Source organism: Ceratotherium simum, chromosome 20 (genome assembly GCF_057802395.1).
Source record: "Ceratotherium simum simum isolate JZ-2026a chromosome 20, ASM5780239v1, whole genome shotgun sequence".
Classification (NCBI taxonomy): Eukaryota; Metazoa; Chordata; class Mammalia; order Perissodactyla; family Rhinocerotidae; genus Ceratotherium; species Ceratotherium simum.
In genome coordinates, this window is record NC_141919.1 from 27,111,129 (window position 1) to 27,128,646 (window position 17,518).

At 34.3% G+C, this 17,518-nt stretch overlaps 1 protein-coding gene across 5 annotated transcripts in view; it reads right to left on the reverse strand.

The window, feature by feature from the left end:
- The window catches only part of BRD10 (bromodomain containing 10), an 88,977-nt gene that overhangs the window by 47,442 nt on the left and 24,017 nt on the right, over positions 1-17,518 (reverse strand). For 4 of the 5 annotated variants that reach the window (XM_014792454.2, XM_004436815.3, XM_087444557.1 and 1 more), the window contains exon 2: positions 17,229-17,429. The exons of the other annotated variant lie outside the window; for it this stretch is intronic. In XM_014792454.2, the coding sequence (XP_014647940.2) occupies positions 17,229-17,429 (201 nt within the window). The remainder of the gene's footprint in view (positions 1-17,228; positions 17,430-17,518) is intronic. 5 annotated transcript variants of the gene reach the window in all.

Sequence of the window (17,518 nt, forward strand, 5' to 3'; positions counted from 1 at the left end):
AAACAAAAAATATCATAACACAATATGGTACTTAAATAACAGTAATAATGAAAATATGCATACATTGAACAAGGAGATGTCAGTATTGCAAAAATAAATGATTCCCAGGTTGATGGGATATGGGTGCTTTTTTCTCCTTAAAAATTTCCTTACTGGCACTGTTATAAAATCTTCTTAATTAAAAAAAGTTAAATTAGATGAAAAGATAGACATAAATCGTTGTGATCGTGCATTAGGCAATGTGTTCTTAGATATGAAACCAAAAGCACAAGCAACAAAAGAAAAAAATGGATAAAGTAGACAACATCAAAACTAAAAACTTTTGTGCTTTTAAAAAACATCATCAAAGTGAAAAGAGAACCCACAGAATGGTAGAATATTTTTGCCATTCATATATCTAATAATAGACTTGTATCTGGAAAATATATGGAACACTTACAACTCAATAATAAAAGGACAAATAACCCAATTAAACCCAATTAAAAAATGGGCAAAGGATCTGAACAGACATTTCTCCAAATAAGATATACAAATGAACAAAAAGCACACAAAAAGATGCTCAACATCACTATCCATTAGAGAAATGTAAATCAAAACCACAATAAGATACCAATTCATACTCACTAAGATGACTATAATAAGAGAGATAACAAGTATTGGTAAAAAGATGGAAAATTCGAAACTTCATACACTGTAAAAGGTACAGTTGCTTTGGAAAAGTCTAGCAGTTCCTCAGAAGGTTAAACACAGAGTTACCATGTGATCCAGCAATTCTACTCCCAAGTATATACTCAAAAGAAATGAAAATGTATGTCCACACAAAAACACTGTACATGAATGTTCACAGTAGCAGTATTCATAATAGCCAAAGAGTGGAAACTCCTCAAATGTCCACCAACTGCTGAATGGATAAATAAAATGTGACATATCTGTACAATGGAATATTATTTGGCAATAAAAAAAATGAAGTGCTGGTACATGTTACATCATGAGTAAATCTTGAAAATATGATATTAAGTGAAAGAAGCCATCCATAAAAGATCACATATCGTATAATCCCATTTATACAAAATGTCCAGACATCTATAGAGACAGAAAGTAGATTAGTGTTTTCCTAGGATTGAGGAGGTTGGGGGAAATGGGGAGTGACTGTTAACAGTCTTTCTTTTTGGGGTGATCAAATGTTCTAAAATGGACTGTGGTGATGGTTGCACAACTCTGTGAATATACTGAAAACAATTGGATTTTACACTATAAATAGGTGAATTGTATGGCATATGAATTATATTTCAATAAAGCTGTAAAAAAGAATAAATTAAAGCATATAAAGTTTTTGGGGAGAAATCAGAATAACAACAACAAAGAAGGGAAAATAAAATAATTTATCTCACTCTCGATTTTTCAAGAGTGAGAACTCTTCCTCTAGAAAAGATGTATAAAAACATTGAGATGTGACTAAATCTTAGGCTCTAAATGAAAACCAAGGTATAATGTCTAACATTGGCTATTTTTCTGTACTATCATATTGTAATCTTAAAACATATACACAGTAAGAACATTATTTTAGTAATATCAGGATTTTCTCTTTTATAGAACAAACCTACTTTTATGTTTTGGCTAAGAGGTCACACTATAACTACCTTGTTATTACAGATACAACAAATTTTTAAAAAAACACTATCATTTGTGATTTTGCATTATGTATATCAATTACATGTGCACATGCAAACAATGTTAGATATTCTCAATAAAAGTCAAATTTTTTCAAATGTGCTTTTAGTTTTGAGGAATTTTAACTTTTTACTGAATAGGGGTGGTGGTAGAATCTGGCTTTCTCAATACAAAGCTGGGACTCCAAAAGCCCACACAATAAGTAGAAGGGTGTAACAGAAACAAAAGCCCCTCCCCTGTTCCCAACTAGGAGACTGCGAGGAAAACTGTCTTCATGATAGGAGTGGTGGATGCAAAAAAATAAAATCTCTCCTAAGAATTTGCAACTATAAGCTGACTCTCATGTGGATTTATCGCCCACATTCACATTTCCTGGGTGCTGAGAAAAAAATCACACTAAGAAATGAATTTAATGTGGTTGCACGCTAAAATTGTTGTCAGGTACTTGAATAGAAAAAAATCAAATCTCTAAGGGAATGCACCTTATATCTAGATCTTAAGGAACTCCCACTGATACAGTAACAAGAAACGAGTTCACAAAGATAACAAAATAAAAAAGAAAATAAGGTACTATGAGGGACAGGAAAAAAAATGTGACCTCCAAAAACTATAGCTATAGGAATGACAGGACATAGAAAATACAATGTTTAGTGAAAAGAAACTGAAGCCATGGTTAAAGAGGAGACTATAAAAAATGACAAAGCAGTTTTGAAAAAGACCTAAAGAGAATTTCAAGATATGAAAAATACAGAAATTAAAAGAGAAAAAGATTTACAGTCAACTCCTCAACAGCAATAATGGAAGCCACTGACAACAGAAAATCCTTAACGTATTTAAAAAATAACTATCAATGTAAATTTCCTTTCAGTGCAAAAATATCTTTCAAAAATGAAGACAAAAATAAAAATATTTTCCGACAAACAAAAACTCAGTATTTGTGATGAACAGAACCCCATCTAAAGGAAATTCTAAAGGATGTACTTCAGATGGAAGGATAGTGATCCTTGACTGAAGATCAGAGACGGGAAAAGAGCAAAAAAGTGGTAACATACAGGTTAATCTATATAGATATGGCATAAAATAATGATAAAAATGTTTTGTGGAGTTTAAAAAGAAGACAAGATAAAATTAAAATACATTACAACAATAGCAAATTACCAAATAGCTGGGTACAACTGTACTAATCAGTAGTAATTACTAATTGTAGTAATCAGGAAGAGAGTAAAAATACAGACTAATTTTAGGCTTTGATAAATTTAACTATGAATGTGAAAATTTCTAAGGTAGCTACTAAAATAACAGACTATAACATTCAAGTTAGTAGAAATGGAAACACGGAAAGAAAAATAATATAATGATCAAAAGTGGTGGGATGCAGCCAAAGCAGTATTTTAAGGGGAATTTATAGATTAAGAATGTATATTTAGAAAAGAAGTTGAAAGTCAAATATATGTGTTCATTAAAAGAAAAAAACAAACTAGAAAAGGATGGCAAATCAAACCCCCAAAGTTGAAAGAAGAAAATAAAGAGCAGAAATCAATGAGATAGAAAACAAACATACAACAGAAAAGTCATCAAATCCAAAAATTGGTTCTTTGAAAACATTAATAAACTCCTGGCAAGATTGATCAAGAAAACACACACACACACACACAAAACCAATACCAGATGAAAACGGGCACATCCTAAAGATCCTACAGATGTAAATAATATAAAGATATTATGAGCAACTTGATGCCAAGAGACAATTTAAATGAAATAGCCAAGTTTTTTTTCTTTTGAGGAAGACTGGCCCTGCACTAACATCTGTTGCCAATCTTCTTCTTTTTTACTTTTTTCTCCCCAAAGCCCCAGTACACAGTTGTGTATCATAGTTGTAGAGTTGTAGCTCTTCTACATGGGATGCCGCCTCAGCATGGCTTAATAAGCAGTGAGTAGGTCTGTGCCCAGGATCCAAATCGGGGAACCCCGGGCCACCGAAGCAGAATGTGTGAACTCAATCACTATGCCACCAGGCCAGCCCTAGCCAAGTTTTTTGAGAAACACAAAATAACAAAACGGACACAAGAAGAATGAAAATCTGAATAATTCTGTATCTATTACAGAAGCTACATAATTTAAAATCTTCCCCACACAGAAAAATCGGGGTTCTAAAACCTTCACTACAAGAATTCACCTCAAAAATTTCAGTTAATGAAATTATTAGAAACAAAATATAAAACAGACATGTTAAAGAAGTAAAAGAAGGAATTAAAATAATAAGTAACACAGGAAACTATCAGAGAATTTCAAAGGACCAACTTTTGGATTTGGATTTGGTCTAGGCAGATTTGAAAAAGAAACAAAACTTCTAGAAATAAAAAATATAAACACAAAAATAAAATCATCAATGGATAGGTTAAATAGCTGATTGTACACAGGAAAAGAAGAGCTAAAGAGGGCTGGCCCCGTGGCTTAGCGGTTAAGTGTGCGCGCTCCGCTCGCTACCGGCAGCCCGCGTTCAGATCCCGGGCGCGCACGGACGCACCGCTTCTCTGGCCATGCTGAGGCTGCGTCCCACGTACAGCAACTAGAAGGATGTGCAGCTATGACATACAACTATCTACTGGGGCTTTGGGGGAAAAAATGAATAAATAAAATTATAAAAAAAAAAAGAAGAAGAGCTAAAGAAATTTCAAAGTATTCAGTACAAGGAGACAAAGATACAGAATATAAGGAAGAGAAACAAAGACTGATGGAGGACAGACTGAAATCTACCAACCAACCAATTGGAGCTCCAGAAAATAAGAATACAGAAGAGTAGGACAGTGGTGATGATAGCAATATTTGAAGAGACAATGGCTGAGCATTTCCCTGCACTGATGAAAGAAACAAATTCTCAATTCAGGAAGCCCAAGAAAATAAATTAAGAAAGCCACACCTAGGCACATCACAATAAAAACAATAAAACATCAAAGACAAAAGGAAAATCTTACAAGCAGTCAGAGGAGGAAAAAAAAGACAGATTACATATACAGAAATGACAAAAAGTTGTGAGATTTCTCAACAGCAACAAAATAAACCAGAAACAATAACTATCATTCATGGATGAGGATAAATTAAAGTTGTTTTCAATTAGACAAACAGTAGAACTGATTCTAACTAAAGTAAAAACTTCTAAAGTGTCTTCTGCTTTCACGCGAGATGAAGTAACAAGGAATCAGATTTACTCTGCTACCTGAACCAACCAAAAAAATTTTGACAAAATAGATAAAACAATGGTTTTTAAGAACCTAAACATCAAGCAAAGAAGGACAGTGATCTCTGAGAGATGGGAAACAGAGGTGAGCCCAACAACTGTCACAGTTTATTGCCGTGAGAGTTTCCAGCCCATGACACAGGGCAGCGAAACCCAGGCAGAGCCCAGCAGACTCCCTGAGTTGAGAAAGAGCCAAGAGTCCAGAGACACCAAGGCAGCTAGAGTCTGCAGGACATAGTGCCAAAGAGGAGAGAGCTGCATAAAGTAAAAACACCAAGGATATACAGAGGGTCCCCCTCAAATATTCAGAGTATTGATTAGTGCATGCATGTAAGGAAACAACCCAAGGTTAGGAAGGGGGAAAACATCCAAAGGATTAGAAACACAGTGTCTATTAGCAATGCAGGAAAAACTCCTAATTCATGGAATGTTGGATAGAATACTTAGGAAGCTCTTGCCTTGGTAGAAAGAATAATTAGCCCTAGACTGAGCATTGTGCTGGACCCAAGAAACAAATCATGAAAGATCCAACATGATCAAACTGTTTCCAAGTAATTTAACTGCATTCCAGAAAAAGGCTCAAGATTTATAGGAATATAAACTATCTGGCACCTACCAAGATGAAACTTACAATATTCGGCATCCAAACCAAAACTACCAGGCATACGACAACGCAGAAACACATGACCCATAATGAGGAGAAAAATCAATCAAAACTGACCCAGAAATAAAACAAAGGTTAGAATTAGCAAATAAGGCCATTAAAGTAGTTATTGAAACTGTAACCTGTACAGTCAAAAAACTAAGTAGAGACCTGGAAGATACAAAATAGACTCAAATAGAACTTTTAGAGATGAAAACTACAATATCTGATAATATACTGAATGGGACTAAGGGCAAATTAGACATGGCAGAAGAAAAGATTAGTGAACTTGAAGACAGTAATAGAAACTATCCAAATGTAAAAATACAGAGAAAATACTTCCATAGTATATACTTGAGGGAAAAAAAAATGATCACAGAGGGCCAGCCCTGGTGGCCTAGTGGTTCAGTTCGGTGCGCTCCGCTTCTGTGGCCCGAGTTTGGTTCCCAGGCGCAGACCTACAACACTTGCCTACCAGTGGCCATGCTGTGGTGGCGGCTCACATGCTGTGGTGGCGGCTCACATACAAAATAGAGGAAGATTGGCAACAGATGTTAGCTCAGGGCGAACCTTCCTGAGCAAAAAAAAAAAAAAAAAAAAAAAATCACAGAAAGAAGTTCTAAGACGCAAGAAAGATTGGAGAACAAACCATTTGTTAATCATGTGGGCAAATTTTATACTACAAAGAACAGTAATGTCTAAGTTGGGGGAAAAAAATGAGACAGAGCTAAATTATTAATCAATCATAATACATAAGATAGACGAGGCAGAAGAGATCAAAATTAAGAACATAAATAGAGCACGTAACTACCAAATCAGTGGAAATAGTTGTAAGAGAACTAAATTTCATCTTCCAAGATGGATGTCAAAGGATAATGCCAAATTGAAAAGTCAAGAAATAGCAATATAAGCATATATTTAGAAATGTGGGAACAATTACTAGAAGAAACAGCTAAAAGTTAAAGGTGGATGTTTCTGAGTCATGGACTTGAAAACGAGTTGAAGTAAGGCTGTTGTCTTTCATTAGAAGCCTTAATAGTACTACGTGACTTATAAACTATAAAGCCCATGGAATAAAAAAAAATTCTTAAATCAACTTTTAAAAAGGTAAAGAATATTAACTAGGTGATGTTAAAGAGCCTGTTTATGCAAAATTTATAGATATTGTGTATCTTGCCAGGAGACTGAGTTTCTCTACACTTTATATACTGAGAAGGGTAGTCATTTCATCTTCAATATTCTGCTGTTAACTACAGAGAAGGTTTTCAAGTTATTTCTCATGGAACGTAATTCAGAGTTTGTTTAAAAGTTTGGTATAGAAAACTGTATTTGTTAGAATATCAACCATCAAAAAGTGGGTTTATCTAGTATGTTTAGCATTAAAATTGGTTTTGGTCAACGTTGTCACAATCAATCGTGCTCCGTTTCTGCAGAGGTAAAAGAGTAACAACTAGTGCTCAGGTGAGAAAATGAAAGGGGAAGTTGGAGCAGACCAAAATACTTTTATGGACTTGTTTCTGCCTAAAGTAGTGATAAACAACCTTTGGCCAATATACGTTAGTTATACAGTAATTTCAGAAACTATTTATCCAACTTATAGATGGGGACACTAAGGACATGGAAGGGTGAGAATATAACTTCCTCAGGCTTACATAGTGGGTTAGTGTGACAGCCAGAAATACAGTTTGTGCTTAGTAGGCCAAAGTTAGTACCAATTGGCTTACTCTTGGAAGAAGAAAATTAGACAATAGTGTAATACACACATTCTGTTGGCTCAGGTGCCTGGAAAGGCCATGACATAGTTGGGGCATGATGCTGCCCAAATGTGGGCACTGCTTGAAGTTACTCAAGGGCTGTTAGTCACACTTCTGTTCCCTATAAACTGTACTTCTCAGGGGAGAATGATGGAATCTAGCCTAAGACCATGAGTACTAAAAAGGTGTGAGAAAAAGTCCAGTCTGGTGTAGGACAACATATCGCAGGATAGTCCTTTAGAACTGGGACTGAGAGTCTCTCTTCTGATCCTCAGAGGTGTGGTATGTAAGGAACGGGAGCTTGCCAAAGAGCTCTGGAGTTAATGTCTCCAACCTGCCAATTTTTAAAAACTTTTCCAAATATTTAAAATGTAACTAAAATTTTTTAAAATACTATATTATGAAATGTTAAAGCAACTTACATTTTGCTGACAATAACAGATAAAAAACCAGGTTTCAAAGTTATTCTCAATTCAAAAATTTGTTCAAAGGTATAGTACTAAAATTAGATAGAGTAGTGCATGTTTCTAAAATGTTAGCTCAAAAAATTAAGCCTTCAGTGTTGGGGAAATGCTAAAAGATTGCCTGAGGATAGTTATAAAAATTACATTCGTTAATAAAAAAAAAAGATAACCACCACCAAATAAACAAAAAAAGTAGTCCAAAATATTTTTTTCCCTGGACAAGCTCTCATTTTTGATGTTGCTCCTTACTGGCTTAGAGAGTATTTACCTGTTACTTCTGTTAGTGTGAAATACTAAGAGAAGCTGTGCCTAAGGTTACTTTGGTCATGTATAACTTAGCAGGAACATTACTAATGAGTGAACAGCTTTAGAAAAGAAAACTATGTTTTAAAGTATCCTAAATTTACTAGTTTTATAAACTTTTATCGAATGTTACCACGTGTAGGGATATAAAGAGATAAAAGCATGAACCTTACTCTTTAAGAGTTTACAATCTAGTAAGAAACATATATAGGAACTTGAACCAAAATAATCCATTAATCGAGGAAACAATACAATGTATGCAAACTGGTGGCATGATAAAGGAAAGCAAGACATTTATTTACATATTCTAAAATGAATAATATACAATATTGTATTTTAGGAAAACCAACCATTCATAGTAAATGTTCAGTCAAGCTTCTCAGCTGCCAACAAAAAAGAATCTCTTCTGGCTAGTTAAAGCAGAAAAGGAATTTATTTAAAGATTAGTAGGGAGCTTACAGAAGCTCTGTTAGGGGTCAGAGAGCCAACTTAGAAGACATGAAGATATGAATCTCAACCACACTTTGGGAGCTTCTCCAGGAAACACCAGATTGCCATCGCTACTTGGCACCTCTGATGCTAGGAACCTAGAATAATCAGAAGCTCCCATCACCACCTCTGCCAAAAGATAAACTTTCCTGCCCAAGACTGCCACCTCATGCTGCTCCCACACAATTTCAAGTGTGAAGTGTATGGTCACATGCCTCTTGTGAGTAGGATGAGAATATTAATTTTCTGGCATCTACTTTGGGAAGTCAGGTCTTGTAATATTATCAAAATGTAGGGAAGCTGTTCAAAAAGGCTGGGTGGTCACAAATGTTGTCTACTTCATTAAGTCACTGTTATATTATGGAGAATTTGAAAATAAATCACTTAATCATAAGTCATAGTTTTATTTCACAAAAATGTAGAAAACATTTTAACTCCAGTGATTTCCAAAACAAAAAAATACCAATAAGCTTATACAAATATATGAAACGAGTATAAAAAACATACACACACTATTTCTGGTAATCCAAACAGTTTTGCAAAAAGGAATGGTGAACAGATTCAATATTTTTAATACAGCTAAAGTAGGCTTTAATGATCAAAACTGCTACCTAATAATGATATTATTAACAGAAATTTACTTGAGGAGAGCTAACTTCTCATTTTAACCAATTTTATTTTTTAAAAAATATCTTAAATATATTATATACTTATCTGCTTAATAAACAAGGTATATAAAATATAATTTAATCTTTCCTTAATGGCTCAAGGTCACCATTATAAACAGAATGCAGTGACCATGAGTAGCTTAAAGACTATTTCAGCACTATAAATTAACCAGACCTTTCACTCAATTTTCTCAGAACTTTGACTTATAGTGCTGTGGTCTCCTATATCAACAGTGCCTCTGTATACTAATTGGCCTCAAGATCGCCTGCTGTCCTATCAGAATTTACCTGAAGGTGGACAGCCTACCAAGCCTCACTCAATCTTTATTCCTCTGTTCAACGCATATCATCTGCTATTTCCCTTGCATTGGTTCCCAATGCTGTCTAAATAAATAAAGATAGTAATAGAGGAATGCCATAATTTTGGATTTTTGCAATCTGATTTAAGAAATCATTATTTTATGTCATACACTACACAAAAAAGGGAAACTACCTACTGTATAAAAATTAAAATACAGAGTGGGGATGTCCTTTCTTTAATTGGAACTGATCACAAATCAGAGACCTAACTATTGGACTTGAAAGATTTTTTAAAATAATTTACTTCTAGGTTTGTGTCTGCCCAGGAGATCAGCTAAAAATTATCAAATGCCCATCAGATAAGTGAAGTATTACCAAATTAAAACATGTACTAGAATTGTTCAGCTTGCTGCCAACTTGAATTTCTGATATAAAAGTCGTTTTAATCTACTTAATGGGATGGAAACTTTATCTTCTCACTTCTTATGCCAAAGATTTTAATTAAAAAAAAAAAAAAAGCCTATGCCCAGGGCTAAAGCACAACTATAGTAATCATATCAACTTGCACCTTCCTTGTCTTCCAGTATGACCTTTCCTTATGATGCTTTCAAAGTCCCTTTCTAGACCTAATTTTACAGTATTTATATTCTCAGCTAGTCTCTGACTAACTCTTGACAGTGCACTTTAGAGTGACAGAACCGACAGACTGATAGAATTTCAGGCATCACGATAGATGGGAGGGTAACTGTACAAAGGAAGGGAGGCTTTGTTTAGCACGCCCATGTATTATATCTCATGTTGTTGCCTAAATGTCACATTTTCCTTCTGAAGACTCAAAAGAAATCTTGGGATAGGCTCAAAAGACATTTAAAAGACATTTGTATGTGCCACATTACAAATTTTAATACTTATTATATTTTCAATTATATTTTTATATTAATAAATATATTATTTTATATTAATTATATTTTCAATTTTGATAGAAAAGTATGCTTATTTTAGAAAACTTAGAAAACAGGTTAAAAGAAAAGTTCCATCATTCTAGATACATTTTACATGTGTTTTTATGTGAACTCTAAATTTGGATGCACATAAAGTTAATCTCTTGGCAGTGAAGAGATGTTAAGAAGGCCACTCTAGTCAGGATAGCAAGAATGAGGAAAAATAGACATAAGATGAGGCTAGAGAGGTAAGGTGAGGCCAAAGGTAAAAGCAGGGTCTTATAAATTACATTAAATCATTCAAGTTTCTATGCGTACTTGCTTTGTTTTGGGGAGGTGGTAGGTAATGGGATAGATAAGTGGCACGATCAAATTTATATTTGGAAAAGTTTATTCTAGCTTTAAGGTGAAAAACAGACTCGAATGAGGCAAGCATGGACTCCATTAAACCAATTAAGAGAAGATTACAGTAGTCTAAGTGAGAGATGAAGGAACCGGATAGAAGCAGAGAAAATAGAGGGAAGTGGGCAGATTTAAGAGAGATTTAGGAAATAAAATTGTCAAGATCTGGGGATGGATTCAATTTATCTGTGACAGAAAGGATGGTGTCATGGATGAATCCCAGGTTTCTAACTTGCATAATCCAATAGACGGTGGTGCCATTCACCAAGATAGGGAGCCCTACGGGAAGTAAGGAGAAGTTTTACGGGGAAAGATCATGCTTTCACAGTTAATATTTAGATGTTGAAGAAGATATCTATACCAAATATCTTTTGTTTGCCTCCAGATCTACTCTCTACCCTTCACCGTATAATTTATCTGTATCAACAGGCAACCTCAACCACCAGCTTCCCCTGGGTTCAGTCAAGGGAGCCCTAGCAGGTGGTCACAGAAAGACAGGAAAGTAGGGTGAAGTATTTACTCCTTTGACTCCCTCTCTGTGGGATTGCCTTGGGCTGTGTCCTTCAACACAAGGTATCATCTCAATACTGTCTCTTCTTTGTAACTGTCTCCTGAGTATGAGTAACTACTACTCCTTGCTTGCCCTGGCTAACAGCCTCATCTCTTAACATTCCACTATATTTCAACGCCATTGGAAATAAACTCTCTTTGAATTATCCTAATTGAATGTGCCACGTGTTTCTTGACAGATGAGAGACACTGATATTGACACTGATAGATGCCACATCCAGAGAACATATTAAGTAGGCAATTAGGTCTGAAACTTAGAGAAGTTTGGGCAAGAGACATGTATCTATGAGTCTTCTGCATATAGGTAGTATGGGCTTGGAATGAGATCACTTACGAAGCAAGTACTACATGAGAAAAAGAGAGGCTCTTGGACAAAAACTTGACACGTGGCAACATTTGGGCAGTTAAGAACCAGATGGAACTAAAATATTGGACAACGATGACACTTAAGACTAAGTGAGAGTGAGTGGCATTAAAAAGTTTGAAGATTCATGTGTTGTTGGGAAGGAACACAGGTATATTAGGCTTACTCTTTAAGTTAAGTATGCATAATAAGACTAAAATTTTATTGCTATATTAAACACTTTCTATAGAACTGATAAGATGGTAACTACTTCATCAAAATAACCTCCTGACAATAACTTTAAGAAGATCACATTCTTGTGGCAACATTCTCTAAAACATTAAAAAACTCGTCCTAACCACATGATTAAAAGCAGAATGAACACAAACACACACATACACACACACACCCCCTCTATCTGTATCTCCATCTTTAAGGAAGACACATATAAGAATGTTTATTGTAGCATTCTATAATAACAAAACACTAGAAATAATCCAAAATGTCTATCTCATCAAGTAAATGGATAAACTGTAATACAGTCAGATAACGTAATATTATATAATAGCACTTGAAATAAACTAAAATGAAATAATTCAACACAGATAAATCTCAGATACATAATGTTGAGTGGAAACAGAAAGTTGCCATTTATATAAAGCTTAAGACATGCAAAACAATGCTATGTATTATCTCTGAATATATACATATGTACATAGTCAAAACATAAAAAATGCATGGAAGTGACCTCTGTTCACGGTCATGATGGAGTAACTGGACCAAACTTACCCTCCCACTGTAAACAATTACAAAACTGAACAAAATATATGCAGAAAATATTTGCAGATTCTGAATATCAAATAGTGCAGGACAGTGATCTCCAAGAAGTGAAACAAATGAGGTGATCCCTATAATCTCCTGGCTTTCTGACTAAAGGCAATTTCCAGACTACGAGTGCAGGGAGGGGGAACTCAAACAGTCCAGTGGAGTTGAGTTGAGGAAATGGAAATCAGCACTGGCGGAGGATGAAGCACCTAGAAGTTGTGAGATAGTTCTAAAAGGAAGGAAGCTGTACAGAAAAGAGCTTCAGAAATCTACACAAGTGTCCCCTTGAGACTTCGTTGAGTACCAGCCTGTGATTGCATAGAGTAAAACTCCACAAAGTTTGACAAGAATGATGAGTAAATTGTAAGCTCAAAGCTTACACACAGGGGAGACTCTAGCTGGAATGGAGAATCCTGTCATCACTTGAGGGCATTCAGCATAGACCCCAGAGAGGTCAACGCTTGAGTAGTAGGGCTGAACAGGAGTGAAAGCTATTCTATACCCACCCTGGAACAGCTTAAAACCTGGACTTGAAAGGATCATGAAACTGATCCACAAGGAACTTAACTCCCTGCTTGAATAAAGTCCAATCCTGTTTAATGAAAGTAAATAAAGTCCAGCTACTCAACAAGGTAACATTCACAATGTCCAATTTCCAATAAAAAAAAAATCACTAAATATGCCAAGAAACAAGAAAATCTAACTCATAATCAGGAGAAACAAAAGTCAAGAGAAAGACCTAAAAAGGCTAAGATGATGAAGCTAGTAGATAAGGACATTAAAACATTTAACATAACGATGAGAAATAAAGATATTTTAAAAAAAGAACTAAATGTAGCTTCTAGAGTTAAAAAAAAATACAATATCTGAAATAAAAAGTTCCCTGAATTAGAAACTGCAGAGGAAAAGATTAGCAAACTTGAAAATTTACCACAGAGACAAAGACCGAAAGCCTACAGATGAGAGAAGCAAAATGAACTCCAAGCAAGATAATCAACACACACATAAACTCAATCTCACACCAAAAGGACATTACAAGCAAATTGCTGAAAACCAGTAATAAAGAAAAAATCTTAAAAGCAGCCAGAGAATAAGTTACATTATGTACAGAAGATCAAAGATAAAGGGGACAGCAGACTTCTCTTCAAAAACTACATATGGTAAAAACATGTCGTGCTTAAAGTGCTGATAGGAAAAAAACAAACAACTGTCAACCTAGAATCATTCTCTTTCAAAATGTAAGGCAAAATAAAACTTTTTCAGACCAAAAAAATAAAAGCTCAGAATTCATCATTGGCAGACCTACATTACAAGAAATGTTAAAGGAAGCTCTTTAGGCAGCTAGTAGAAAAATGACACCAGATGGCACCATGGATCAATACAAAAGAAGGCAGAATGCTGGGAAGTGTAAATGTATGGATAAATATAAAATACTTTTTTCCCTCATTCTTAAATTTCCTCAAAAGAAAACTATTAAAAGCACACACAATAACAGTGTATTAGGGTTTATAATACATGTAGAAGTAAAATGTATGACAACAGCAACACAAAGGATGGGAAGAGGTAAACAGAAGTATATTGTGAAGTGGTATAACATCTCAAGTTAACTGTGAAGTTAAGCACATACTGTAAATCCTAGAGAAGCCACTAAAAAAAAATCAAATGATATACAGTTAATAAGCCAATAGGGGAGATAAAATGCAATATTAACAAATGTAAGAAATATTATCAAGGATAAAAAGTGACACATAAGAAAGAAGTCAATTCATCAAAACACCTAAGAATCATAAATATCTATGTATCCAGTAGCAGAGTTTCAAACTACATGAAGCAAAATCTTTCAGAATTTAGAGCAGAAATAGACAAAGGTCACTATACTAAAATCAATTGTATTTCTATATATTAGCAACAAAAAATTATAAATTGAATTTAAAAACTGATTTACAATTGCATCAAAAACATGAAATATGTAGGGATAAAGTTAACCAAATATGTGGAGAATGTGTACATTGTAAACTACAAAATACAGCTGAGAGAAATTGAACAATTATCCAGAAACTGATTGATAACTTCCATGCAATCTCAATCAAAATTTCCTCAGGCTGTTGTTTTTTTTTTTTGTAGGAATTTACAATATAATTCTAAAATCACACAGAAATGCAAAGATCCAAATCTAGCCTACCTATTGTGAAAAAAACAAAACACAAAGTTGGAAGACTTATATTACCAAAGTTCAAGGCTTACTATAAAGCTATAATGATCAAGTCAATATAGTATTAGCATAAGGATAGATCTATAGATAAATGGAACATAACAGAAAGTTCAGAAAGACTCGCAAATATATGTTCAGCTGATTTTCAACAAAGATTCAAAAGTAATTTAGTGATGAAAAAATAGTTTTTTCAACAAATGATACCAGAACAACGGGCTATCTATAAGAAAACTTTTATCCTTACCTTAAACCACACACAAAAATTTACTTCAAATGCATCACAGACCTAACCACAAAAAAATAAAACTTAGAAATTTCTGGGGGGGAGAACAGGAGAAAATCTTCATAACCTTAGGTAAGCTAAGATTTCATAGGTCACAAAAAGCACAAAACATTAAAAAAAAAAATCAATGAACACAAAGTTAAAATTTTCTATTCCTCAAAAAACACTGAAAATGAAAATATTTGCAATGCATGTACGTCTGACAAAGGACCTGTATCCAGAATATATAAAAGAATTCTTAAAATTCAATAACAAAATGCATGGCAATGATAAAGTAAGGTAGTGGTTTCTTCCGGGGACAGAGAAAAAACACAGGGAATCTTGATTATATTGATGTTTAATTTCTTTAAAATTGCTGGGTAGTGGGTACATAGGTCTTTATTATAATTTTATTTATTCTTTGCTCCATGCTTAAAATATTTATAATTAAAAAAGAAATAGTTAACACCATACCTAAAGAGAAAGCTTAATTCATATTACTCCATTAAATTATCATAGTCACTAAGACATTTAATGGAGGACCTTTCCCCATGACTTATTCACCTATGTTAATTTGAGGTGAAGCACTGGATACATAAATATATGTAAAATTGGAGAAAAGAAAAAGATTCAGTCATATTTCTAGTCTCCTATTAGCCAATCCTACTTGGATGCCTAAATGTTTCCCTTATTATTCAAACAACTTAAAAACTGGAGTTCACTGATCTTTCCCCACATTATAGACTCAAGTTCCTCTATTTTCTTTGCTGGTTCCATCATTTTACAAGTCACAAGGATAGCATATTGCTTAGAAGCACAAGCTCTAGAGCCAAACTTCGTGGGTTCAAATCTTGACTACCACTCCAACATTGCTTGACTTTGGGCAAGTCACTTAATCTCTCTGTGCCCCAAGATAAATGTTGAATACATAAGGTGCTTAGAGTTAAATCTGGCAGATAGTCATGCTCGATAAATGTTAATCATTCTTTTTTATCTTCTTTTTATTGCTACTATCACTATTACTACAACTACATCCTGACTCATCTTTGTCTCTTCCTTTGTTTCCCCTATATCAAGGAAGGTACTAACTCCTGTTGATTGCTCCCAGGACAATCTGACTTCTCCCCATTTCTCGTCACCAGTAGTGGAGGTCTAGACTACGATAGCCTTCTTCCTACAAGCATTCCTTTTCTTCAATTTCTCTCCATTTCAGTTGTACAGTACTGTCAGATTAATCATTACCCCTTTCCATAAAATCCCCTTTCCTATAGCAGAAGTAGTTCCGAGGCTCTGTACAAGGAAAAAATGCTTTTTACAATGGGTTCCCAATTAATCGCTACTATAAAAAGTATGGTGGTAGAAAGTCTCACGGTTGAGTTTTAATCCTATGAATATCAAAGCAAGCTACGTTTATTTCTATAAGAGAAGCAACAATATATTATAAATTGCCCTTGAGTAGCATTAGCAATTCCCTGTTATATCAGCAATCACTCCTAACAGAGTTTGAAATTTAATTTAGTATAAAAATCATCGGTCTTTTTTGAGTAATCACTTACCTCTTTGGACCCCAGTCTCTTTTGTTAAAAATAAAATGTTATATAAATGCCATCAATCTATGCTCCCAGACCCTAAAAGGTAACACTTAATTGAGCACAATTAACTTAACTTCCTGATGAGCCCAGAGTAAGCGTAGTTATCCAGGAAATTAACACCAATGGAGGAACTGGCAGAGGTGAACCTATGTGTCATTCTGAACCATATAATCTCTGAAGTTCTCCAAATTTTAAAGGTCTGTGAGTCTATTCTAAAGCTATACAAATCTACATAAAATTCTTTTAATTTAAAATTTATAATTCATTTGAGAATACTTCTAGAAATCTAGAAAGCATTCTGAAATCTTTAATAAAAATTATTTTTGTATAGCTTCAATGTAATTTGATTTAAAATTTAAAACTGTATTTTTAAACAAATTTCATTGTTATATTTCATTATGAATTCATACTTCGGTGACAACGCATTTTGGAACACTACTAAAATGGGCCCAGAAATTCGATATGGGCACACAAGTTACACAGCTACTCTATGAAATGTAGTTCTTGGAGATCTGAACAAAATGAAACTTAATTTTTTTTTTGACATTTACCTTTTTTCTTCTTTTGCTCTCAGCTGCTCTTCCTGTCTCAAAACTTGAACCATTATAGATTCAAAAACTCCACTTGTCAAGCCTGCCAAACTTCGTGGTGTTGACCGACGCCTTGTTGAAGTACATGCAGTTCCCTTCTCATCCTCCAATCCATAAGAGCCTCTAGATGTAACTGCTATCGTTGTCTTTTCTCTCAAGTGCCTTGGAGAAGAATAAGTCAATTCACAAGGTCAAATCTTCTGGGTAAGCAAGAAACCCCCTTAACCATCATCTTAAGAAGAATTTCTTTT